Below are 27,767 nucleotides of genomic sequence, written 5' to 3' on the forward strand. Positions count from 1 at the left end.
AGGATATTAGATGAGCAGGAGTCACATGGATTGTTTTGGCAGCTGTACCTAAACGTAGATCCCAAGGCTGCATCCATTTACCCACATGGCTTCTTGAGTCCAAGCCTGTGGCAAACAGCACAGGTGTTTTCTGACTCATAGAAAGTCTCATCAGCCATAGCATGTAGCCAGCCTCAACTTTGCTTTGGATGTCTCAGGGTCTACAGTCATTTCTTTGTAATAAATTTATGTGAATGTACAAAACCAATGTGTATAGGGCAGCGAAGAAATGGCTCATCTAGGAGGGAGGTACGTGCCCTGAGGTGGGGAGGACTCAGCCTCTTTCTCAGGAGGGGAAAGCAGGGTCTGCAGTGGGGGTAGTGAAACAGGGGGATCAAAGAAGAAAAGCAAACCTTGTGTGGTGTAGGTTGTACCCCTTGGTCCAGCTGACACCGTCTCTGGACAGAAAGTCCTTTGGCTCTCTTTGTGAGGCTCTTGTACTCCCATTCACGTGGGTATTGCCTTCTGGATAATGGGATCAGATTGGTGTTACATAGCAAAGGGATGCTGTGCTGAGCATATGCCTGACACATGGGCTTTCTGTTGGGATGGAAGAGGGTCTTCCAAAGAGGGAAGCTGTCATGAGTAAATTCTCAGGTCATGTCACTCAGATTATTTATGTCATGTCAGTCAAAGAAAAGAGCAGAGCTGGAAATGGTTTGTGGCTGAGTCTGTCCTGTAGGCTAAAACACGAAGTAGGCATCACCAGTTTTGTGGCCAGAGATAAAAGATGAACTTTGTTGTTCTGGCTATTCACACCATTTACATGTATGCTCTCTACCACAACCTCAGCTCCTCTCATAATAAGGACCATTGGACTTATCCTCAAAATGAATGAGAACCAGGCATTAAGAGTGGATGCTCAGTCTCTGAGCTTGCTGTCCTTCCTGTCCTCTATGCATCCCTTGGCTTTCAGATAGTTTCTCTTCCTTGGTACAAATGACATTTGGGGAACTAGATGATTATTGGGGAGACTGCCACGTGCATTTCAGAATCTATAAACTAATCTCTGGATACTCCTCACAGATGCCAGGAGCATCTTCAAACAATGCCCAATGTTCCTTGGGTGCTAAATTGTCCACCTAAGGGCCACTGCCTAAAGACAGATGGAAAATTTTCTTTAGGGACGATGGGAATGAAAAATGATATGTCACTCATTTTCCCCACAGAAGAACATGGCTTAGGCATCACTGAAGGTGTTTGGACCTTCTGCCAAAGGAAGCATCTTGTTCAACATTACATATTAAACTGTGCTTGTGTCAGAGAGAATGAAGTCTTACCTGTGAGTAAGAATGTATTGAATCTTTACAGAAAACCCAGGTGAGGTCCATGGGATGGACCATGATCTAATGTGACTGGTTTCTTTAGAAGTTAAACATATGGGTACAGAAATAGTGGACCAAGGACTACAAGACAAAGCAATAGACAGAAAACCTGTAGCCAACAAGATCCCCAAATCTAGAATCTAGAAGAGAGGCATAGGAGACATTGTTTTTAAGCCTTCAGGGGAAACCAACCCTACAGGCATCTTGCTTTGTGAATCAAGAACCAAGATATGTTTTTGTGGTTAAAGCCTCCAGTTGGTGGTATTTTGTCATATTGTCCCCAAACCAACACACTCAGCCAGAAGGACAGCAGGAAGATCATGTGAGTCTGGCTGTGGTACTACTATCTCAAGCAGAGACGCAGAAGGTGGCAGAGATTGTGAGAGAAGACACAGGTCATGGCAAAACGCAGATTCACTACACAGAGACAAACCTGACACTTTGTGCAAGACATACAAGTAGAAATGTATCACATTTCTAAACCGAAATGCTTTGATTATTCCGATCACCAGGAGTTGTAAAACTACCTCGGAGAATTCACAGCCTCTGAGCAAGCTAACTCTTCCCTTCATAAATTCATCTCTAGTTTCTGTTATCATATCACTCTCTCTGGAGACCCCTGGCTTGTCATCATTTGCCCTTTATAATTTATTCATCCTCTTGCCTGTATCCTTTCTACTTATCATTCATCTTTACAGTTGTACATAAAATTAGATGGATCCTTCAATGGCAGGGCAGTTCGAGAAGGAGATGGGCCTTATTAGGGAAGCCCCTTGAAGGCGGGTGGAGGTCCCACTAGAGCCTTGTACAGGTGCCATGATGGGGTAAGTAAAAGGAGCCATGAGGTAAAGAGAGGAGGGAGAAAAAACATTGAGAGGACAGAAAAACGGGTGGGGGTTGGAAATGAAAGGCAAGAGGAAGATATCCATAAGGGAGAACAGGAGGAAACAGATCAGAAGATGTGAGAAAAAAGTAAATGAAATCCAGGGCAAGGGAGACTCAAGGGAGACACTAGAAGGGACCTCAATGCTAAGGCTCCACCCAAAGTTCATGTTTGGTGAATTTCCCACCTTACTAACCTTCTTTACAAACTCACAGAAGGTCACCCTAATTTGCCATGGGAATGACAAGCCCTGTATTTCGAGAGATGAATTGGGGTGTGTGGACAGCAGGGACATTGCCTGTCTCTTGTGTGTCTTCGGGAGGTGGGTGGGAGGCAACAGCATGTGTTAGTTGCTCAGTGAGGTTACAAAAGCTCATCTTTGACTAGGAGATTGGCATTTCCATGTTTACCAAGAAGAAACAGTTCACTTCCAGCATGCCAGCTCCCCAACCACACAGCTTCCTCCTCCCTCTTTGCCTTCAGGCCTTCCGCTAACTGAACTCAGTCCGCCCCTTTCCCAAGCTTGGGCCAAGAAACTTTCTGCTGTCGAAGAAGTAAGTCACCTCTCATCTCATTTTCTGCATTTCCTTAGTCAGAGCTTCATCACCTAGGCCCCATATTCCTAACTTTGGAAACAGATGGGTTCTCCCCGGAAGACAATCCCCTGCAAAGCCCCAAAGTCTGGGGAATCTGGGACTCTGCAGTGAAGCTGAGTTTTAAGGCACACAGTTCTTCCACAGGGCTTCCTGTGCACTCCCAGACTCTGTCTAGTTCTCAGAGCTGGCATGGGGCATGGATACCTCTCTTTCAGGTGGGCTTTCTGGTCAGGCTTCTTCCCTGTTGTGCTTGCACAGTGTTAGGCCGTTTGTTCCTCTAGTATAGTCATATGACTCCAAACTCTCTTCCTACATGCTCATATCCTGAAGGAAACCTGAAGCACGCCCATAGCCATCTTTGTCACTTTGAAAGATCTAAAGAAATCGATGGCACTATAGAAGTAAGGAACTTGAACGGCAGTGGGAGATCTAGAACTCTTTATCAATTTTGTGATCAAGAGCATCGTGTATTCCATTCAGGGTGGTTTTAAAAAGAGACGGAGGTAAGTGAGGTGACATGTGGCACCATGCTTATCATCTAATACAGTGCTTAGCAAGTATTCACTGTGAATGCTAAGTAGCTACATATGTCACTGTACTGTAACCTCTATTGTCTCTCATTACTGGTTATATGTATATGTGTGGCTTCTGTCCCCAACTTGATGGGCAATTCCAAAAGGAAAGGTGATGTATTTTAAAATGCTTGCTGATGGGTTAAGAAGCCACACTCTACAATTGTAGCCTCTAAACATGGAGAGAAGAGACTTGTATTTGTACAGATAGGAAATAGTAGAGAGAGAGAGAGAGAGAGAGAGAGAGAGAGAGAGAGAGAGAGAGAGAGAGAGAGAGACAGAGAGAGAGACAGAGAGAGAGAGAGACAGAGAGAGAGACAGAGAGAGACAGAGACACACAGAGACACAGAGAGAGACAGAGAGAGACAGAGAGGCACAAAGAGACACAGAGAGACACACAGAGAAAGACAGAGAGACGGAAAAATAAAGACAAACACACACACACACACACACACACACACACACACAGAGAGAGAGAGAGAGAGAAAGAGAGAGAGAGAGAGAGAGAGAGCAAGAGAGTTATCACAAAGTGCATTATTCCACTTTCTGGCAGTAGGCCCTATTCCTAAGGACCCTGGTGAGGCTTCATGGTCTAGTAATACCACTCTACTGAAATCATGGCATATTCAAGAATAATAATCCATTTGTGACACTGGTCAAGAAGAGGACTCCATCATCTCTCAAAACAGTTTCAATTAGACTGATTTCCAGGGAAATTGGCCTCTGATTCAGAAGAACATTCAATGGGGACTCGTTCTCTAAAATTCTAGTTATCCCAAGAGAAACTTTAGCTTCTCTGTTCTCCTGGATAAAGGTGAGTGAGGAGAGCCTCTGGTCCAGCTGCGGTTGCTGTTCTGATGTTGGTAGCTGTAGCGGTGTGTGCATGTGCCCTCTTTATGTGCCTTTGTGTACAACAATGGGTTATTTTTCTACTGGAAGGGGGATGCTGGCTTTGTAACTTGCTGGGAGGCAGAATGTGTTGCCTGCACCAGCTTTCCCTCCTATCTCTCCGCAGTAAGAAAGTAGAGGGCTGGCTTTAATGGATTGATTTTAATGGATTTTGAAGTCTGGAAAAGTGCCTAAATTGCTGAGGTTTCTAGTTCTCCAGGTTCTTTTTTTCAATTTCATTCTCTTTAGTCAGATATAGAGGGTGCTCACTGGGCACCTAACATGGCCACCCCAGACAAGAAGAGGTTTCTTCTGTGCCTTGCTTCCAGGCACACAGACATATGTAAACACAGCCTCAAGTCAGGAACATATGATTTAGTTGAAGAACCTTTTGCTCGAACCTCTCCCTGCATTTGCTGGTGGCATACTTCCTCTGATCTCCAAGGAGAAAGCCAGCTCACAATAATAATGGCAGCTCTGCTTTTCCTGATCAAAATGACTCCACTTTAGAGCATAATTTACCTGGTCATTTTGTTTTCCATTTGTCTTCATTCGAGTTTGTGTGGGGACATTGTGTTCTCAGAACCTGTAGCTGGTACTCTATCTGTCACCTGTGTTTCTCTCTGTGTGAGCTCCTCCTGCCTAGAGAACTGTATGACAAGGGTTGTGAGCCTGATTCCCTGGAATCTTTAGTGGAAAGGATGATGTTTCCGGCAGCACAGAAAACCCTGAGTTGTGTCTGATCCCCACCAGAGGCATCTACTTTCTCCCCATCTCTGCCAACACATATTCATGGCTCTTTTTGCCTTTTTCTCCCTGACTTGCCCAACTTGTCTTTGTGTTTTCAGAAAAATGCCACTGGATCTCCCAGTATGAAGGATTAGCGCAGATTATGGGGAATGGTGTTAATTATCGGTAGAAGGGGGGCTGGTGCCTCGCTCCAACGTGCTCCTGATTTCCCCTGGGCCTTTCTGCCTGGTAATAAGCCTTCTTTAATCTGGCAGGCCCCTTGGTGAAATCAGCACCACGGACAGTGATATTGATTGCTTCTGAGAAACCATCACAGCTGCTCAACCAAATTACCTTTGATATGTGACCTTTAATGTAATTACTGCAACATCAAAGTATTTCTATAAATTATTAAAGAACTAATACACTTCATCATTTAGCTATTCTATTATATGTAAAATAAACAACCACGAGTTAAGGTTAGATCTGGAACAATCCAGTTTTTTTTTTTTTTTTTTTTTTTTTTTTCAAAAAATCCTAACATCTCACCATCTCTCTTTCTGTTTCCCCATCTGATTCCGGCTTTTAGCCAGCATGAAACTCCCCAGCAATCTCTCTCAAGCTGATGGAGGGCCTCCAATAGCAATGTGGTATTTTCTATTCCATTTGGATGGCTCTCAAATATCTATCCCCCCCCCCCAAACAAAGTGCCATAAACACTTTATTAATCAGCACAAACCTTTCTGAGAAACCTTTGACTGTCTTACAATATGGCTTTATGCGTCACGCATAACGTGGAGCACATTTCTGCCATCCTACAGAGAGCACCCAGAAAGTATTACTATAATATATGTGCATGTAGTCGCGCCACTAAAAAACCAACTGGGAACGGCCACCCTGCCAAAGCCCCGCTCCACACAAAATCTGCGCGCGCCTGCATTTCCATACATTTGCATCCGCGGCTATGTTATTAAGATGACTCAGCCCCGTGCTTTGCAATCACAAATACCAAAATACAATACAAAGGCTGTCATAAAGGGAGGAAGGGCCTGTGTAATCCTGCATTCTCTACCCAAAGCCTTAACTAAAGACCTCGGAAGCAAGGGGGAATCGGGTAGAGGTGGGAACTGCTTCACCCTCGGGTGTACCATTTGCTCTTGTCTACCTAGTTAACCTTTCCTGCAGTGGGGGCAGAAATGGAAACCTATGTTTACATACGGTTTGCTTGGTAAGAATGTAAACACGCATGTCCTAAGCATAGGCGTGCATACATAGAGAACACACGTGCTTCCCAGCAGCGCCCACTGTATACGCCTGCATATTTACAAATTCTTTAAGCTATGCCCACAAACACACATCTTTCAATTTATCTTTAGATGCTCAGCAGCTGTATATTTCCTAACCTTCCAACCCAATCTCTCTGAACCCACAGGAGAGACCGCGCAGACCCTTGACCCGAGGGACACTTCTTATTTTATGGTGATGAACTAGCCTCGATAATAGCCACGGCTGATATCACACCCAGTTAGGGGGGCCATAAATAATTCTCTTCTCCCCCGCGCAGAAGCTATAAACCAGGGCCAAGGCGCGATAGTTTATCAAAGACGAGGGCTGGCTCCTTAAATAAACCGTGGTGATCTCACTGGCGGCGGCGGGGAGGCGCCCCTCCTAACGCGGGCAGGGGGCTCGGGAGCCGCTGGTGCGGGACCCCAGCGGGACCTTGCTGGATGCTCTTGAGAGCGGGGCGAGCATCTGAGGCATCACCAGACAGTGCGCGGCTCCAGGCCCGGGACATGCAGCGCCCCACCCCGGGCCGTGTGCGCTTTAGCCTCGCCTGGGCTCCCGGCCACCGCCAAGATCCTTCCCCGTCGGTTCTGGACGGCCAGGAGCCTAGCGACGGGCGCGTCCAAGCTCAGTACCCACGGCCCCTGCACCCTCCCCTGGGCGCGAGCTCCGGGGCTCAGCGAGAGGCAGCCGGGGCAGCAGGGTCCCTGCTGTCCCCGCCCTGCGCGTCGTCGCTGCCCGACCTCCCGAAGTCGCCCCCTGTCGGCGCGCGGCCCGCTGCGCCGCGGCCAGCGCCACTTACCCCGGGCAGGGTCTTCTGCTCGTGCAGCGCGCTCTGGGCCTTCAGCGCTGACTCACGCTCGCAGTAGGTGAGGAAAGCGCAGCCTGGGAGGGAAGCAAGCGGCGACAAGGGTCAGTGGGGCGCCCCCAGCCAGGCCCGGCCCGCCGCCGCGCCCTGCCGCCCGCCCCACTCTCCCGCCCTCCTGCTCGTCACTGCTCTCCCCACCTCGCTCTTTCCTGGGCTCTCTCCTCTGAGCTTCCCTGCCCCTCGGTCTCCCGTCTGTCTGCTTCTCCTTCCTCCGTGGCTTTTTCTATTTTGCTCCCTCCGCGGAGTCCTCCCTACTCCTCACGCCCCCCTTCTCTGCCCATGGGTCTCTCCCTGTCCTTGCGCCCTGGTGCTCCAGGCGTCTCTGCCGTCTCCCCACTCCCTGTCAGTGTTGTTTTTAATCAGTTTCAATGCTAGTCCCTACACCTTTCAGAAGGGGCAGCTTTCTCTTTTACCTCCCCTGGCTGTTATTGAATGGGCCTCCTTCCTTGAGCTAGTCCCCCCCCCACCCCCCAGGAGTACAAGTGTTGGGGACCTTCCTGATAAAGGCCAGGGCAGGTCAGTCGTCTTAATCAAACAAATAGGTTTGTCAGGTGTCCTTTGTGTTCTCTGCCCCAGTTCCTGCTGTCAGAGCTGTGTTGAGGGTCTTCACACACCTCCTGGTCCGACGGTTTCTTAGGCTACCAAACCCACTGAGGCCTACCCGTGTTGTGCCTCGAGCTTCTCGAGGGCAGCTCTGCCTCACACCACCTCGCCTTCATCTTCTTCAATTAAAAGAGCTGAGCATACTCTCCCACGTCCTGTCCATGTCTCCCGCTGAGCCATTGTAACAACCCCACTCCAGTGCTTCATGTCAGGGACTCTAGGGTGTGTTCTGTGCGGTGCAACCTGCTCACTGGAGTGCTCAGTGCCCCTCTGTAGGCACCATGACACAGGACAGAATGTTTGCTGACTAGCGACAGGGACCTCTTCTCTGTTTTCAGGTATGAATGCAGCTAGGCTGATCTGCAAAACTAGCTGGAAGCCACAGTAAAAGTGTATAGGCCATCTCTGACCAAAACAGGCTTGTCTGCAAAGCTACCCACAACCCTAGAGAAAGGACCGGCAGGATAGACTTCCTACTTCCCAGGTCTTCTCTAGCCTTCCTTGCTCCTTCTATTTCCACCCCATTTCTGTGACCAGTCTACTGTCACCACGGTTACTGCCCCCAATCCAGTCCCTTTCATGACTCTCCTTGAAGCAGCTCCTGTCCGCTCCACTTCCTCCGTGTGGGCTTCATCCTTTCCTGACTGACTGTTTAACAGACGCCTTTTGGTTCCTCCAAGGCCATTTGCTTTGTGAACACCTACTCTGTGCTAGACTCAGGTTCTTTTCTCCCGAGGCTCTTAGGTGGTGTGGCTGTCTGGCACACATGACAGTTCTAGTCATTAGGCTTGTCGTGACCACTTGATGCTCAAAGTCCCCACAGTGTCCTCTCCTGTGCCTATCAAGCTTGTACCCACTAACCTCTCTGTTCCTCCTGTACTGATATAGAAACAGATCCTGCTTTCTTTTCTTTGCCGCCTGGAGAGATGGCAGGAAGGAAATGTGTGTGAAGAGGAAACATAAGAAAAGGAAATAGCTCTTGGGAGACAGAAGCTCCTGTTCCAGGGCTGGTTCTACCTCCTGCCAAGGAGTCTCCATGCCGTCCTCCCTCCCCTGGACCAGGCCCACACTGCCCCTCCTTCCTCCTCCCCCTCCTTTTCCCTCCTGGTCACTGGCAGACGGTTATTGATGGAGACACAGGCGACTGAAATGAATAGCGGTCAGAGGCCCTGTGACGTCGTCCCTCGTGCTGCCGCCTGCCTCTCCCAGGGGCGTCTTTCCTCCTGTTCCCTTGTCCCCTTGTTGGCCTTGTCTTCTGCCTGCTACAGGGAGTCAGCCAATGCCTCAGCTGCATGCAGGCAAGCCAGCTCGGGACAAGGTCAGGGGTAGGTTTGGAGAGAAAGAGGAAGTAAGAGAAGGAGAAGAAGGAAGTGACCATATTGTTTTCATAGCCCACAATAATAAAGGGATTATTCCGGAGCAGGAAATCTGTTGCTTTTGTCCAGCTTTCAGGATTTTCTTCCATTGTTTTTGAGAGACTCCAGAGCTCTACCATGTATCTGGGTCTTTTAGGAATACCCTCTCAGTACCAAGTGACCTTCCCCTGCCATTTCTACCTCTGAATTCACCGCCTGCTCGCAGTTCTTCCCTTGCTCACTTTACCTTTTCTCATCTTAATGAGACATGTCTCTGTCTTAGATCCTTTCTCTGCAGTCGCTACTTCCTCACCGCACCCCTTCCACCAGCCCGGCCTGCTTCCTTCTCCACTACCTTCAAGCATCTATCGGATCTGGTCTCCTCCATCAATTCTCTCAGCCCATCTCCTCAACACCGTCCCAACCTCCAGCCCACACAGCTCCCCTGACCTTTCGCCCTATTTCTTTTCCTATTTGTCATCCAATACTCCCTGACATTAATATCTATTTTCTCATTGATTGGCGATCTCCTGATGCTCAGACGAGGGCAGGAACTCCATCTGGTTTTGTTTCTGCTTGCTTCTCTTTGCTAAGAGCAGGGCAAAGGTGCCTTACTTACTGAGAGCACTGAATGCCCAAACACCTCGTCTAACTTGGTAGGAGGCCATAGTGGTGGTGTTGAGGGGTTGCAGAGATTGTGTTCAGAAGCTGCCAAGAGCTACCTAAGACCCCAATGAATGATATTACATGTTGGGCTTCCTTTGTGATGGCAGAGCCTGAGTTGTTGTGAGGGGCAGTGGATGAGCCACTACAGGTTGCCTTTTCCCTTCCCATAGGCTCCCTGCTTAAGCCTGACAGTACGTTCATAGCCATCTTCTAGAATTCCTTGACAAAGCTAATACACTCTGCTCATAAGAGCCCTGTACCAGCCACAGGTCAAGTGGGGCCTCCTTTTTCTGAATCACAGGTTCCTTATCTATCTTATCTCTAACTTGAGAACAGTAATCCGTTAGAAGCTTGTAGGAAGATCTGTTAGCCAGCAGGTGTTAACCAAAGCTGAATCCTGACCTTGTGGAACCCACTTGTGGATACTGGTTCCCTATTGTGATATAGGAAGTGGGGAGGGGCAGAGCACATTCCTTCATCCCCCATCACGTTACCCCTTTGTGAGGAGGGCAGAGCTTTATACACAAGCCTCTGGTCCTTCTCTCGCCGTCTCCCAGCAGTTGGATTTGGACTTCACTTTGCTGCAGGAGAGATCAGTCTGCTCACTCAAGGCTTTTTGAGGAAGGCAGAGATGGATAAGCTGCTCTTCATGCCAAATCCAGACTGCAAGGAAGGACTAACTTGTGCCCTGGCTGAGATGAGAGCAGAGCCCTAGGGGATGGTAGCTTTGGTAGAGAGGAGGCTATTGCCCTCACACAATACTCCACATAACCATGGGTTTGGGGTGGGAGCCAAGGTGGGGTCCTAGGAGCACAGCTCACCTAGTTAGGAACACAGCAGAGGTATGCACAGCTTCCACCAGAACAGATAACTCTTACAGCTCACTGCTGCTGAATGAACACATGAGCATACTGGGTTCTAAGCTGCGAGGCTGGGGTAGCTCAAAGGATGGCACTTTGTAGCCTCAGCCTGGCAGCTACTAAGCCAGCCAAACTCACTGTCTTCGGCTGCATAGTGGATCTTTCAGAGCTATCCCTGCAGAGGCCTTCTGTGAATTCACAGTGTGGGTGGCAAGCAGATCCTGTTGTGGATCCTACAACTAACTGCACACGATGTGTGGGTCTAGTCACAGGGCTTCCTTTGGGAGCCTAAAAGGTTCTGAGGGGGATGTGTCTTTCCCATGATGGGACCAGTGACATAAAGGTTCCTCCTGGCTGTCAGGCCCAGTCATCCTCCTTGAGTTCCCATCCTATACATGTGTGGTCTGGTACTTGTGCTTTGAGAGGAGAGAGCAACAGTCCGTTGTGGCTGTTAGGAGTAGGGAGAAAACCAAGGAAAACAAAACCTGAAAAACCTAAAAAAAAAATGTTCCCAAGGCAAGAATATTTCTATTTTAAAACCGAATACTCTAGAGTAGTTAAGAAGGTAAAGCGATCCTTAACGTAGCAACGAAGAAAGCATCGTCATCAGAGAAGAGAAGCAAACTGTATGAGAGTTGATGTTGCAGATACACAGCAGAGGCAGAGCCCACCGCTCCGTATGTACGAGTGTCTGTATTTACAGGCAAAGTTACAAGGAGCTGAATGCAGGAGCATGAGGTGCTGATGGGGGATGTATTCCTGTGGTGATTCTACACTTTTTGTTTGGTTTGACACATTTAGACTCAGACTGTATTCGCAGATCACTTGCATAATTAACTTTCAAGAAAAAAAAAACCCTCAATCTGTGTGAAAAGAGGATAAAGCGGGGTAAATGATGAGAGAAGGTAACATGGAAAGCGGGGCTCAGAGCCTGTGTGGAGGAGATGGACAGGCTGCCAGGTGTCAGCTGTATTGCAGACACAGCCTGAGGACAGGTGGTGGGGCAGATACCCTGCTGCCTCAGCATCTCCTCTGTGTTGGAACCGGACTGTGCAGGTCTGAGCTTTGGAGCAGGTTCTCTGCCTGGCAAGCTATAAGCATAAGTTAGTTCGGTTCACAGGCTTGAGTGAGAGGAGTTGGCCTTTGGGGAATGGAATCCAGGCTAGGGGAGCCAGTTGCTCTAAGAGCATCACCAGACTCTCTGGTCTTTTGAGATCTTTCCCGGTGTGTGGCCTGAGGTAAGAAACTACTCAAGTGACCCAGGGAATCTCATGACATTACCCTGAGCTCCCATCTTTCTAACCCCTTCCACCAGATCATTGCTGACCTTCTGTCCTTCAAGGGTCCTCAGACTTTCTTTTCTCCCCTTACAGCATTGGACTAAATGGAGCCCCAGTTTGTCAGAGAGAAAAGGAACTTGGGAAATCATCTGGCTAGGAGTGGGGACAGTGAAATAACACAGTTGGAGAGAAATTGAATATAGCATCCTATCAGCAAATGATGACCTAGGCTCCTCCTCTTCCTCACAGCTGGAGGTGGCCCCCCTCTGCTGGCACACTCTGCCCTGGTTCTGCCCTGGCACTTGTCACTCTGCTGTGTGCTGAATGCACTAGCCCAGGCTCGCTGGTCTTTATATAGCCGCCTAACCTTTCCTGGCTGAACTTTTGTATTTACTCGCCTCCCCCCTTTTATTTGCCAATTTCACGTCTTGTGTCTTTGAATAGACTGCCATCCTAAGGGGGTGGGGACACCATCTTTAAATCTCTCGGATTAAGTGGAAGGCTGAGAGACCAAAAGCACACAGAAAAGGAGAGGCAAGAGACCCATGACTGAGGCTGGAAGAGAGACTGGGAATCTTGGAACAATAAACACAGGAAGAAAGGGAGCAAAAAAACCCAACATGACCCAGGGACAGTAATCCAGCTAGGAAGAGACAGGCAGAATGGTGGAGTAGAAGCATGGGCAGGAGAAGTGGATAAGGGTGTCTACCTTTCTCTAGCAGAGCACCCTACTACCCACCATAGGGTAAAAGGTATTGGTGGTGCCTAGAAAGGTGGGTGGAGTCCTCCCCCACGTAGGGGGGAAACACAGTGCAGCAGAATTAATTGTACCGAGATGATGGCAGTAATTTACAAAGCCCCCGTGAGCCAGGATAAAAGGCCCTTGTCATTGTGAAGTGAAGGAAGAACAATTTCCTGCCCAACTCAAACAGGGCTGAAGCCTGGGGTGTAATCATCACAGAAGGAAAGGCTCCCGAGGTGATGGGCTCCCTTTCCTCCCCCCTCAACCAGGCCTCAGCTTCCTACTAATTGAATTACAGAATTAGTCAGAGGAAGGTGGCCTTAGAATAGGAAGATATAGACTTTAATAAAACATCAGGTCTTTCAGGCCCTGAGATCAGCTGGTTTGGAGGAAGTAGGAGAGAGCTGGGAGCTGGGGAGATCAGAAGAATGCGGGGTCTCAGGGGACTGACCAGTCAGACCCAAGGATGAAGTGAAAAGGGAAAGGAGGGGCAGAGGAAGCAGGAAGAGGATTTGGAGCTGCATACCCATCACCTGGTTTTGCAAGCATATTAACAAAAGGTTTTCTCTCATGCCAAGCAGGGCATGTTGAAACACACTGGACTGGTGTGCTGTTAGAACATCAGTATCTATTAATCAGACCTAATAGATCAGGGTCTATTGGGCCTGCTGTGGGTCCTGAAACTCCAACCTCAATAATCCTCTTTCTAGGCCACCAGCAACCCAGCCCCAGAATTCTCCTGAATTTCCCTTGTGGGATTTAACAGAGATGTGTTTCTGTGCTGAGAAGTAATGTCCTTATCTTAGGTGAACAAAGGGACAAAAAGAAAATCATAAAGGTTCTTCAGAGAGGTTATTGGTCTTCTGGCACCATGTTTTTCTACTCTCTTCCCATATTCTGGGTTTAACATGGTTTCCCTGTCTGTGGGTCTATCCTAAATATGTACCTTTTCCAAGAGCAATCTCTTGGGTTTTAGTCCAGCCTATCACATGCTGGTGGCTTCTGTGTGGCCTTACCTTTGAACATTGTTCATGCTCTACACTAAGAGTGAGCCACTTTGCTCTAAGAATGGACCCAGAAATCAGAGCAGTAAGTAGAAAAAAAAACTGAGCACCAAGCTCTACTCCACTTATCTTTCCACCCAACTACTGTGCCATTTTCTCAAGACCCCTTCTGCCTATTACATAGCCATTTCCAGTGGGACCACCTAACACACTCCTTTTCTGCTTCCATGTTCTATCCCAATAGTCCCCATAATTCTTCCTTCTCCAAGTTAAAAAAAAATACAAACAGACATTCCCTGGTCACAGATAGCATCTGACATCCTTGGGCTTCTCCACTGCCTTGGTAGAGTTGGAACATCAATCTTCTCTCTGCTACCTGCCTCATGACTCCCTCCTCCAGAGCCTCATGTCTTTTCATAGGTAAGCCAGCATCTTTCCTCCAAAACCCTTTTACTGACTTCACCATCCTCACATCTATTAGAGTCCCTAGGTATTACCTATCTCATTTGTCAGTTAGACTATGAGTCTTTGTCTACCTCATATTTATGTGTCTGGCCACAATGGAGATACTCTATTATACGGGCTGCTTCCAGGGGGAGGGTCTTTTCTGCCCAGAGCCAGACAGCTTACAAAGCAGAAGACATCTCTAAATTCCGGTCTTTTGGGGGTTGGCCAGAGAGCAGTAAGGTAGGGAAATGACTGGCTGAAGGAGAGAAGGGTTTGCTGGGGTGGGGTATGACATATGAGAGAGTAAGCTAGAGAGTGAGCTAGTGGTGAAGCCATCCTTTTTCCTCTGAGGATGCAACTTTGGGGTGAGAACCAGGCAATAAGCTGTTGCTTCAGCCAGGCTCGGCCCTGACCTTCCGAAGTCTCCTTTCTAAATCTGAAGTTCCAGGAAGTAAGGTCCATACAAGACCATGGCTGAGTTTCTACAAAATTAAACTCTACTATACACTGTAAAGGGAGACCGGGTTTCCCTAGAACTCTAAGTGTGTTCCCTCCTTTGCATAGTCCTTGCTGTCATGGTTGTCCTCAAAACAGAGAGTCCAGTGCTGGCATGGCCCAGATTCCCTGGCCTAAACTAAGTCTCCCAGGGAAACAGGACCCATCTCCTCCTTCTCTTCTTGCTGAGACACCACAGTGGCTCTGAATAAGGAGCTACATACCTCAGAGGGTTAAAGAATCAGCCTGTGTGTCCTTTGCCAACTGACTCTCCCTGGCAGTTGCCCTTGTTAACACTCTCACTACCAGAGAATTACATGTCTTGTGTTCTACAGCACTGGGAAAGGAACAAGACATGGATATGACATAGTGACAGCCTCACCTCCTCAGTTCTTGGCCAGAATTGATGACTCAAAGACAAAGGGAGTAGGGGGCAGGTAGTGTAGCCTTTCCTACTGAGCCCTGTGGAGAATCCTGTCTGCTCATCTGACCATACCATAGCTTTGTTTCTACAACCTCAAGGCTGTTTCTGTGCCCTTGCTCTAGTCTGACATCTCCTCGGAGTCCTCAGGAAAGCACAAAGGTGTCCCCACTCATGAACTGGCTATTATATGCCAAAGTGCTGTCACATCCAGTATCTGATCAATTTCATACCATTGAGAAGGTGCGGTACACAGCTCTCTCACAGCTCAGTAGTCTGGGAGAGATACCAGACATGACCAGCAGAATGGAAGACACCCAACATCTATCATGGGCTAATTTGGAACTCAGTTCTTACCATCAAACCCAGGGGTCTTAGACATGTCTGGGAGCTATATAAATGAATGTGGATGCTCAGACAGACACTTGGTTCCTGCACAAAAATATCCCTTTCCACCTTCCACCCACATCCTTCACTTGAGAGAAGGGGCTCGAGGATGATCTCATCCTTTCCTGCAGGGACATACATAGTGCACTAAGATGGTACCTGACTTCACTTACCCCTGAATCCTCTTTAGCACAGTGGCTAGCTTATGGTGTTCTTCCATACAGGGTGTTAGTAGAGTATCAAGGTTGGACTCTAAAACATCAGAACATCTGCTCACATCAGGGACAGGATAAGTTCTCTGCTAGATCCTCAACACCAAACCTACTCCCTTCTAATTGGTGTGAAGGGTGGTTTTGATACTCCCGTTTGAGAGCCAGCAAGACTTCTATCCATCACTAGACTTTAGGATATGGGTAGCAGGTAGATCTCTGACCAAATCAAGGTCATCTTAACTGCCATGGGGAAAGAAACCACCTTTGTTATTCTACCCACCTTGGGTATCTACTTTTTCTTCATTCTGTATGAAATTTGGTAGCTACACACATAGCTAAGCTCCTGTCTGACATGCTGAACTCAGTGAATGGGAAAGATGAGGTGCCTCATCTGAGCCTAGGTGGTCCCTGAGCCATTTTGGGTGAGAGTCTTAAGCCCACGGAGGCAGCTCAGTACATACTTTCTATTTTCCTTAGGGATCTTCTTGCTGGAGCTTTACATGATGGTTACTAGAAGTAGAGGTGGAGGTCATTTCCCCAGGAGAATACATACACTGAGGAAGCTGGAGGGAGGAGAGAGATTTGTAATTTTGCTGTTCCTGATGCTGTTACCACATTAGCAAGTTTGAAACTCTCTGAATGCACCACAGAGACCAATCTTGGTCTGTGAGGTGCCATGTGTGTTGAGAGGAAGATGGACAAGCTTATCAGACTCTATTCTCCCACTAAAGAAGAACAGGTCACAGCAGCAAGGTGGCGGCAGAGTTGAGTCTTCCTCAGTAACACTACTAAGGCCATCTTCCCAGCAACATGGTCCATGTCACCCTAGGGACTTGACTTTCACATCTCTAGGATTCTCTCCTTGTTTCTGAATCATTTAAAAATGACCTGCATGTATGCCAGGTACCTGTGGAGGTCAGAGGAGGGCAGAGGATTCCCCAAGACTAGAGTCACCACCTTCCGTGCAACCCTCCTCAAATTCCAGGCTCCTGTTGTTTCACCTTTGAATGAGTCCCTCCTTTCAGGTTCAAATACTCAAAAACGTGTGTAGTTGAATGGCTTTTTGCCGTTGTAATCTGTGGAAATCACATCCCTCTAGTAAGACCACAGCTCATGGGCTGGGCTTTAATTAGATTGAACTGATCAGAATCAGGAAGGAGGGTGGGGTGCCGTGGAGCTGAGCCTGCAGGACCTTGGAACTGCCCAGTGAGGGGAGCTAACCTCAGTTCTATTCTTTGGCTTCCTTTTAACAGGGTGTAAGCCACTGAAAGAGAAACAAGGTGTGTGTGTGTGTGTGTGTGTGTGTGTGTGTGTGTGTGTGTGTGTGTGTGTTTGTGTGTGTGTGTGTTTGTGGTATGACAAATACATGTATGTCTCTGTGTGCCTCTTTCTGTGTCCTTGTATGTAAGTCTGTCTGTGTGTTTATGCCTGTCTGTGTGTCTTGTCTCTCCCCCACTCTGTGTGCATGCATGTGTGTGTCTGTATGCTAGTGCACATGCTTGTATGTGTGATGCATCTGTACAACACCAAAACTCCCAACCTCAGCATCTAAGACAGGCTATTTTGAAAAGACCAATAGTCAAGAGTCCCCCATTACAGGATCAATGTTTGGTAAATGCAACTTTTTTTTTTTTAAGAAGAAAAACAATTTCCCTCAGTCCTGGCAGGCTACAGTCCAGCCCTCTGCCGTAGGCAGCATTCTCCTTCCCTCTCAGTTATTTAAGTCACTCTTCTGACTTGATTTTGATTTTTACACAGCATCAATTAGACGAGTTCAACCATAGGCATTTAGTGATACTTAACCCAAAGGCTGCAACAGGGAGGGGTCTGTAGAGGTGACTGGAACAGAGAGTCACTCTTTCTGGTCTCAGAGCCTTAGATGGACCAGTCACATTTCGGAGAAGCGTGAGCTCTGGGCTCTTGCTAGAGCTTCTCTGCTTCATCTACAAATTGCTGACCCACAGGGTGCATTGAGCATGCTAGCAAATGGGGATGATAAACAGAGTTCAGCACTCAGCTCTCTTTCCTCCCTTCACCCAATGCTCACAAAGCCAAGAGAAGGAAAAAGAAAATGGAGCTGACAAATCAGTTGAATGTATGAAAGACCAAATAAGCCGTGTGACTAGGAGGAGGGATGACAGTTTAGATGGATGACATAATGCTCCATCCATTTCACAACCATTTATTGGTCATCCACAAAGCTTCAGACAATGGGAAGTGTACTCACTGTTTTATAGGACTCCCTACGTAAAATAAGCAAGTCATCTGATGATTGTATGAGAAATACACCCTATGAGTCAAGGCTTATATAGTGCTCTTAGGTGGCAAGGTCATCAGTGAACACTCGCTGAAATTTGATTATGTGTTGCATTTTGTGCTATTTGTTTTATGTCCACTGACAAATTCATCCAATTTTATAAAGTAATAGGGTTACCATCCTGTATAACAGGGCAGGAAACTGAGGCAGCAAATGATTAAAGGTCTTGTGGTTCCCCATGGCAGCATCCTGAATGCTATCTTTCCCCAGCAATCTTGCTGAAGTAGTTGCTCAAATCTGCCTAGACCAGAACTCAGGGTCTTCATTCCCAGCTAGAGTGGCCCTGAGGGAGGCAGTGTTAGGGAAAAGGCAGCGTGGTTATAAAGGCAGAGCAGGTGAGCTGAGTTTAGATCCCCTGGAGTAATTTAGTTGGAAAGAGCATCAGTCCTGAGAACCGTCCTGCAGAAACCTTCTTTGGCTTTCATTTGCATTTGCCATCTTTTCTCTTCTCTTTCCTCTTCCCTTCCCTATCTCATCTCTGCTTTCCTTTTCTCTGCTCCTCCTTCTTGTTTATTTCATTTCTGTTCTTCTCCCTTGTTATCTTCTTTCTTTATTGACTCATACCTTGAGTTCCACATTGTCTCTTGTACATTGCCCATGGCTCTCCTGACTACTTCAGGCATTTTTTCCCCCCCTATTCCTAGAATAGACCTTGAGGTTCCTATAAACAGACAGCCAAGGACTTTAGAAAACTATCCAACCCCCACTGCCTACCTGTTTCTAGCCTTAGGACATCTGGATTCATGGAAAAATCGTCAAGCTTTGCATATTAGGTCCATTTCTGACAGTAGTTTCTGTCTTGTTTTAGGAGCCTATGAGTAGTTTATATACTGTGTGCATGAACAAGCAATGATGATGCTTACTGCTGGGGTCTTAGGTGAGCAGAGCCCCTAGGATGCATTGAATTGGCGAGGGTATCAATACGGCCGTTATTGTCAGTGGTGATGGCTGTGATATGATGCTTGGGATTCTCTGTGGTGTGAGAAATGACTTTAGCCTTTAGACTGTCTGCTACTGTATGTTTCTCTTCATTGGACCTGCGCATGGCATTTGTGCATGTACCCACGCTCATCTATGCTCCCCAGAGCAGGGGCCCTGCCTGTCTTTCTATACAGCCTGCTTGGCAGTGCAGTTCAGAGTGATCTTGGTTTACACTGAGAATCTCAGAGGCAAGTTTGTTTTGTTTACCTCATGCATCTAATATGCTAATGACAGGAGGTTGTAATGAGCAGGCAGGGACCAGGGTGACACAGAGCTAGAGCTTCATGCTTCCCCATAGAGGTACTGTGGTGTCAATTGTTTCTTTTGTGAGAGGAATTTTTAAGACCTGGGAAGGTCGTCTGGGAGGGAAGGAGAGAGCAAAGTGGGAGTGCTTCAGACAATGTTTGGGAGGAGTTGGATCTCCAACTCAGGAGTGGTACAGGGTTCTGGCAACCTTGGTAAAAGACATCTGGGCAGGTCCAGAGTGTGGCTATGGGAGAGCAGGAAGAACAGATGCCGGTGGAAAGGAATCTGGTGAAGTCTGAGCACTCCATCCACATACCTGTTGAGTTCTTAAGGAGCCTCTGGGAACTCCATGACTGGGGAACCAGATCCATGTGCCTTTGCTACATGGCAGAAGCATAGGGTAAAGAGAATGATGTATAGAGGCCCCGAGGAAGTGCTTGATGGGTGTGAATCGTAGCCCTCAGTGAGTCAAAGAATCTTTATGGACCTTAGCTTACTTTTCTGTAAAATGAGTTTGATTAAATTGCTCTTGAAGAGTTCATGTCTTTAGAGCCAATGAATGAGTGGGGATGAGGAAGGGACAGAGAGTGCGTGGGTCAAGGCTCAGCAATCCCTTCAACACAGCAAAACAACTACAGAGCAGAGCCACGGCTGTCCTTGGAGGTGAGTGGAGATGAGTGGAGAGTACCAGGAAGCTGGAGAGCTTGGGGCAACTTGAACCCTGAGCAGGAGTAGCAAGCTCACATGAGCAGCATGAGAGGTCTCCAATTGTGTAGGCAGAAGACCGTGTGTGCACCAACAGATGGAAGAATAGCTCCATGGCTTGAAAACAGGGGAAGAAAAGCATGTGTGGACATATGGCTGCATCCAGCCAGGCCTTCTGCCCTTTCTGGGTAGACAGGGAACAGTGTCTGGAGTGGCAGGTCGGTGCTCATGTGTTCATAGAAGTGTGTAGGGCTCTAGTTTGGAGATGATTGGGAGGATGGGAAGGATTTAGACTGGGAAGAGGTTTTGCAGTACCCTGAATCAATTAGTTGTGCCAGTCAAAAACCCCATAGGCCTTTTGTTTTCGCCATCCAAAGGGTTTGACTCTCTCAGCTGCCCTGTCTTTTTCTCTTTGGATCTATTCTTTCTCTTGGCTCTCTAACACACTTTACTTTGTCTTGGCTGAGTGATCATACCTCCTGGCCAGGAAAGCCAACTGGAAGGCTCAGGACAGCAAGGGAGGGGCGGAGGAGAGTCATGTCTTCTAGCCTTTTCTCCCTGGACTTTCTGCAATTGGGTAGCTGTGTGCCATAGCCAAGGCTGACCACATGGACTCCATTTCTAGTTTCTTACATCCTTGAGGTATTGGACTGACTTCAGTGATGTTTGACTGACAGGTGAAACCAGTGGAGAGCAGAGGGTTTGGGGTTTTTGGCACATGATGGTTGGGGTTGGTGGTAAGGATGGCCCTTGTAGCACCTGGTTGTGAACAGGTTCAAGGTTGACGGCAGAAACTTGGTGAGAGGTCAGGATGAGGTCCTTTATCAAGGCCCTGACATCTGGGGCACTGACCTGTTAGTGTGTAAATTTTTATCTAAGGAGCAGGTTGCTCTGTGGATACTCCAGCCACTGAGGATAAGGAGAAATAAAGACCAGAATTTTAATCCTACATTTTCTGGTGGCTACACGGGACCAGATAGGGCATCTAACCCCTGAGAACTGCTATTCTTAGTTCCTTAAATAAAGGCTGAGGAGCTACCATTTGTCCCACTCTGATCTGTAAATGGGAAAAGAGGGAGAAGTTTGGAGACAGGAAGCTCAGGGTGTGGCTATGAAGAGGAACAAAACCTAAGGAGGCCATGGCACACACACAACTCTTGATGGGGGATCCTGCTTCAGCTACAGGTGCCCAGAGGAAGAGAGGGCAGAGAGGATGTCAGGGAAGTTCTTCTGGAGGCAGAAGTGCCACCTAGACCCTTAATGAAGAGATGAAGAAGGAATGGCTGGACACTCGGGAGGACAAGGTTAGCAGGAAAGCATAGGGCATAACTTTAGAAATTCAGTCCTCTACTGACCAGCTTGGGGCCAGCCCACCCTTCCTCTCTGATCCCCTTCCTTTATACCCCCCTCTCTTTTTGTCCGTTCCTTTATTACCAAGGTTCTGTTCTGGGGCAAAGAGCAAGGTGCAGTAAGAAGGAAAAAGGCACCAGGGGCTAAGCAAGAAGCTGGAGAGGAGCTGTAGAGACCATGTTTTGTGCAGTGGTCTCTGCGGCTCAGGCTGCCTCTGCCTCCATGGCCAGTCCCCCCCATGAACCTTCAGCCACCAAGCTGCCCCCCTTTTTTCTTTTTGTCTGCAGGTCTATATATAGATGGAGAGGCACACTCTGGAACTGCATTTGATGTAGCCCTCTGGACTCCAGCTAACTTTTGGGGAGTAGTTTTCTTGGGAGCCTGCCAGTCCAATTCCTCCCTCGTGAACACTAATTACCGCACAGACCTTCTCCATGAAATCGGTGCTGAAGCCATTTCCATCCAGGCGGCTCTCCAAGACGAAATTTTTCTACTGGGAACCGACAGCCGCAAATAAACCTACCATCTACTTAGCAACGAGAGAGCAAGAGCTGGCGGGAGGTTGGGAGGGAGGAGGTGCTGGGAGAGTGGGAGGGAAGGGGAAGGGAGGGAGAGAAGGGAAGGCTTGCCTTCTCCCTCCTGTTCTTTATTTTTCAGAAAGGATGCAATCATCTCTTCCCAGGAAGGTGGTACAGAGTACATTATAAGACAGTGTGTGGCTCAGGATGGGGATTCAGTGACCCACAAGGCCATTTCCTGTTCCTTGTTGCTTGAGCTTGGCCAGAACTCCATTTTTTGCTGGAAAACTGAGGCAGCTCCTGTTCAGTTTGGACTTTCTTCTCTCCTTCTACTACCTAGCCTTTGTCACGGCTTGTAGGTCTGGTTCATCCCTTGCTTCCTCTGTCTAGCCAAAGTATGGTTTTCATCTCTCTCTGTGTCTGGACAGGTCACTCACCAGCCACCTGTGCTGGGCAGCAGTCCCTGAACTGTTCAAATACCCTGTGCACCAGCTATCCCAAGAAGGAAGAACTAGGAGGAGCTTTGAACTGCCAGGTGAAGTTGGTATGTCACCAGGCACTTATGAGTATCTGTTACCTTTCCTAATTTGCAGAGGAAGAGCTTGAGGGTCACAGATGTTACAAGGAATGTTCCTGACAACTTAAAAGTAGGAGACAGCAGGGCTGGGCTTTGAATGCATGGGTCCATGTCCAAAGGTTGCTGTAGGTCAGTCTCTCTCTGTCTCTGTCTCTCTCCCTGTCTGTCTCTCTGTCTCTGTCTCTCTCTCCCCTCTCTTTTGCCTGCCACCACCTTTCTCAATAATCAGCCCAGGGCTCCGCTTTTAGCCGTTTCAATCCAAGAGTACTTACTGCTAAAGAGGAGTGAGAGGTTTCATTTCCTCAGGAAGTTTAGGGTAGGTGCAATGAGCTCTTATGACCTCAGGCCATTTGCCACGTTTTGGCTGGCCAGCCAACAAACCCAAGTGGCTTTTCAGACTATGTTGGATTGTGACCACAGTATTAGCTGCATGTAGAGAGCTTTCACCTTCCTTGACAGAGTTTTTTCAACCACATGCACAGATTCGAATTCAGAGATCTCACATGAGGGTCCTAGCTCACCAGTTCCCTTTCCCAAAATCTTTATTGTCTGTTATGGACACTACAGACACTGTAGCAGCCTACTGTCACCATCTTTGCTGTTGAGACTTGTTGAATGCCTTTCTTTCTCTGATTTTCAATTTCCACAGTCACCGAATAGATGGAGTGGCTCCCGTCTTTGCCTTGGTTATGTGGGTAGTTGAGCATGGAGTAGGAGGCAGTAAGTACAATTTCCTTGCTTGTTGGGTGGTTTCCTGCAAGTCCCCTGATTCATGTGAACATGAACTCTTCTCAAGTTGGGTGGATGACTTAAGGCTTGAATTTAACTTTCCTCTCTAGAAAGAAATAAGCTGAGAAACTCCCAAGAGGACCAGCATAAAGGCCTCCAGAACATCCTTCCTGGGACATAGAGAAGCCAGGAGTCTTGAGAAAATTTTCTCCTAGAAGATGCATGGGTTAGCAATCCTAATATATATATTCAAATTATATATATATATATATATATATATATATATATATATATATATATATATATATATATATATATATATATATATATATACACATACATATTCAAGAACAGGGTCCATTCCTCCTCTAGACACCCATATCCTTTCATACAAAGTGGAGAGTGCAGACATATCAGCTCACTTAAGTAGCCCTTCTGTGGAGTTGGTTTGGGCAATGGTTAAGAATGGGTACATAGTGCTTGGCTCTGTCTCCTTTGAACTGTTGATCAAGGCCACACTCACTTTGGTTTGGGACTGATAACACTTTCTCTTTTGGGTGCTGAAGGAAGGCTGGGAATGTGTACAGATACTGGTCAGCACCCACCTTGGATACATGCTGGGCCAGAGTTGGCTTTCTGCAGTATTTGTAGCCCTACTCACTACCCCATGCTGAAATACCTGCCTTGTGCCAGGGACATGGCTAACCAATATGTACAACTTTCTCATTGAACCCACAGGTTCTGTCCTCACTCTGAGTATCTGTGACAATCATATATAGAGGATAGGAGACAGGATGCTGCCTGGGTAGAGTCATGGTCATCCACTGGCATCTACAGTTAGGTCCCTGCGTCTGGCTGACACACCCAATTTCTCATCACTCTTTGGATGAGGAGCTTTTGGGGGATAGAGGATGTGTCACCTTCTAAGAGAGCAACTATCCTCATTGACTTCAGTCCCTATGTAGCTATTGCTGAATCCATCACTAGCTTTGATGATTGATTTTCATTGTCCACTTAGCTTGATTTAAAATAGAGTAGGAAACACACCTCTGGGTGCATCTACAAAGGTGTTTCTGGAGTTTTAACTAGGGAGGGTGGTGGGTACGATTAACCCATGAATTGGGGCCCTGAGCTGCATGAAAATGAGAAAATGAGAAAGCAGTTGTGCATTAGTGCTTAACCCTCTGCTTCCTGAGGCTCTGTGACCAGCTGCTTTACTGTCCTGCCACCACAGGTAGCTGATGTACTGTCATCCCCATGATGGGCCACACCCTCAAATAGTGGGTTCTCCACAAAGCAGTGAAGCCAACTGATTTACTAACTGAAGCCTGAGTGGCTTCGCTCGGCTGAGTTCTATAGGTCTAGAGACCTTGACCAACCTGAGGAACCTGAAAGTTGTCTGAGTTCCACAAATACTTTCCTTAAGCAGCTATTATAGTGTCAGATTTTGCCTCTTTACTTAAAAGGATCATTGTAGCCACACGGGCTTCCTAGAGGAGAGCCTGGCAGTGGGCACATCTATCTCGACTAGAGTTCATATAGAGAGGGATCTGAGGGCCACAGCCTCAGAGGGGTGACTGTAGGGACTAAGTTTTTTCTGCCTCAGGTAAGCATCCCCCTCTTTGGGGGCATCTTTCTCAAGGAATATCTGTGTTCTGTTGGCTATTAGGAGGCAGTACCTTGAGATAAGTGGGAAATTAGCATCACACAGACCTGGCTACTGTTCTGGGCTGTTTTAATTCCTGGCTGTTTGTTATCAGAAAAGTCCTTTAACTTCTCTCTGAGCCCTGCTTTCCAAATTGAATGAAGACATTTGTGGTATTTATTGTCGCAGGTCTATTGTGATGCATATGGAACTCCCAACACAATGACAGGACACGAATGTGTCCCCTTTGCGGTGCCTCTGAGAAAAGGCATCCCCTGGATGCACCCCTCCTAACCCTGTGAGCTGCCTCGAGGTAAGTATTATCTGAGGGACCGGAGAGTAGTTACTTTGTCCCATGGGCAGATCCCCCTTCTGGAGTGGTTGATCAGTGGCGGAGCATTCCTACGCAGAACCTCAGGACACACTTGCTTCTCACTCTCTCTCTCCACCCTGGCGCCACACTCCCGGTCTTTGGGTGTTCTGTGATTCTTCTTTTAGGCAGGCAGCATAACAGAGAAACAAATCAACGTTGCCTTCATGTCTTGAAGGCTGTGATGCTCCCTCAAAGTGATCCCTTGCTTCCCATTACCCACCCCAATAACTCTTGTATATGGAGTGTGAAATAATTAACGGTGGCAAAAATAATTCAGGAAACAAGAAGAAACTAATTGTGTAGGCTTGTTTTGGGAGAACACAGCTGAACAAAAAATATCTCACTGTGTGGTGAGAGGTGAAGAGGTCCCAGGTCCCTGTGGACCAAGACCAGAGATGGAGTGGTTGGCTAAAAGGTCCTCTAGAACATTTTCACTAAATCTGCCTCTCTAAGAAAGGATGTTTATGTTGCAGCCAGGACAGATGCCCCTCATGTGCATTGAAGTGACATCCTCAAACACATTCAGCATTCTACACATCGTACTACTGAGAAAGGCAGATGGGGAGGAAAGTATGGTCACCTGGAGGAGACTGGTGTGGTCTTATGGAAAATGGCTTCATCCCTGAACTTGAGCTGGAGGCGGCTGGCAGGCCTTCCACCCTCTCAGGGCTGGAAGGCTCCTCTTCCCTTTCTTGCTTGCCTGCCTTTACCACTCAGACTGCCAGCCCCAACAGACGCCCACTGATCACCAGTCCCGTGGCTTGGGTACCATTAAACAGTGCAGTGGTACTTTCTGGGAAGGGGGGGCATCCTCAGACTCACACACTTTATGGATCTTCTAACTTTGAGAGTTTGCTTCATCCTTCTGTACTTTCCACTTCCTGGCCTTCACTCTCATCCTATACCACATTTTCTCTTCTCCTTTCATCCAGGAAGAAGGTGCAGAGACTCATGTTTCCAGTGTGGAGGCACTGAGGCTCAAAAGACAAAACAGGTAGCTAGGCAAGGGTTGTGGTCACTAGGAAGGTGGCTCAGAGCTGACTCCCTACCTCCTGCTTCTTCTTGCTTTCTTTACCCTGATGTACCACAGGTCTGACCTCTTCAGGTGTGCAGTGTTGATCGTGATAACTATCACAGTCTAGTCCTTCCAGACTGAGATCCAAACTCTCATACGAGCGAGCACTGGCTGGGTTGAGAGAAGACCTGCCTGCCTTGCCCACTTTCTGTTCCCTGCCTTTGTGTGTGGAACATTTGTGTTTGCACAACTGGTTTAACAGGTTGGTTTCTGGGGGACAAAAATCTACTCTCTACTTAATTATATTATCTTGTCTATCACAATTTGTCCCTTGGATTCAAGCATTTCAATCTCAAGTCATCACTGTAACTGTCTCTAAGGCCAAGTCCTGAACTGTAATATCCTTGTTTTTAAACCTCTGTGTCTTCCCATTTTCTCTAAAATTAGCATACACATGTCAGTTGGTCTCTTGTGTGACATGTGACATAGATCTTCAGCATCTCCTATACTCAAATCACATCATTAAAGGATTCCTGTCAGTTTTGTCCCCTTGGGTATAACACAAATATTCTAGAGCCTACCTGAGGTTAGACCTGATGATCTATACTCCATTTTTGGCTGTTTGCATTGGGAATCAACACGACTTAGTTTGTTCTTAGGCATGCTGCTGGCAACTCATAAGGTTCTGGGCACTTGGAGCTGTCCACATATACCCAGCCTGTTGTGGGCAGCCACAGTGAAGGAAGGATAGTCCCCAGTCAGAAACCTGGGAACTTTATACCCATTCCTATTTATTCCTTGTCTCGGCTGTCCCCAAAGTGGATTCTTCTGCTCCTTCATGTCCATGTCCCTCCCCCTTATCCTTATTGGGCATTCACCTTCAACCTCACAGTCTGTCATTCCTGTCTACTCCTTTCCAACATTTGCAGGTGGCCCATCCTTCATTTCCTGATCTGAATAAAGTCTGGCGCTATGACTCTGAGGCAGAGTAAACAGATGAGGTTGGATCTGGGGTGTATGAAGGCCAGCCTCAGACAGGGAACATCAGGAGAGCAAGAGAAGATTCTGGCTGACAAACACCAGGGGGAGGAAGAGTTATATTCGTGCCAGCAATCTGGAGATAGCACCTTGGGTGAGCAGGGGAAGGGGCAGGTGGGATGGGGGAACAGGGCCTAGAGTGAGAGGGTGACTCCCTGGAGATTGGCTCCTATGGGCCATTTGCTGTGCTAATTGCCTGACAGCATTCCAGGGCAGGGGTCCAGGTCCATCACATACTCGGCAGCTGAGGTCCTCTGTGGAGCAGGGATGGGGCAAGATGTTTGGGAGATGAGTGTGACGCACACGCCTACCCCCTGTTGGGCTGATGGATGGCTCAAGGTAGGCATAGATGGTGCTTGTCTGTTCTGCTGGCTGACAAATGCCACAGGTGCAGCTACAGGGGACAGAGCCAGCTGCTCCAATCACATCTTTGTATATGTAAGTCAAGGTCATACTGTTGAGTTCCAGCCATCTAGGAGATGGAGGATTGAGAGCCCCTTTGCTGTCCAGTTGGTATCCTTAACTAACCACCTCCCCCTGGCTAGGAGGCAGGATGGGAGCAAGGCAGGGTCTTATTCCTCTGAGCCAAGTCAGTTTAAATGCATATGCCAACAACC

At 47.7% G+C, this 27,767-nt stretch overlaps 1 protein-coding gene across 26 annotated transcripts in view; it reads right to left on the bottom strand.

Annotated features, from left to right (window-relative positions):
• CELF4 (CUGBP Elav-like family member 4) overlaps positions 1–27,767 on the bottom strand; it is a gene marked incomplete at both ends in the record, with an annotated part of 273,049 nt that overhangs the window by 191,678 nt on the left and 53,604 nt on the right. For all 26 annotated transcript variants that reach the window (XM_080919929.1, XM_080919928.1, XM_080919924.1 and 23 more), the window contains one exon: positions 7,119–7,201. In XM_080919929.1, coding sequence (XP_080776055.1) covers positions 7,119–7,201 — 83 coding nt within the window. The remainder of the gene's footprint in view (positions 1–7,118; positions 7,202–27,767) is intronic.

The sequence above is a fragment of the Micromys minutus genome, assembly GCF_963924665.1.
Source record: "Micromys minutus genome assembly, chromosome: 8".
NCBI classification, from domain to species: Eukaryota; Metazoa; Chordata; class Mammalia; order Rodentia; family Muridae; genus Micromys; species Micromys minutus.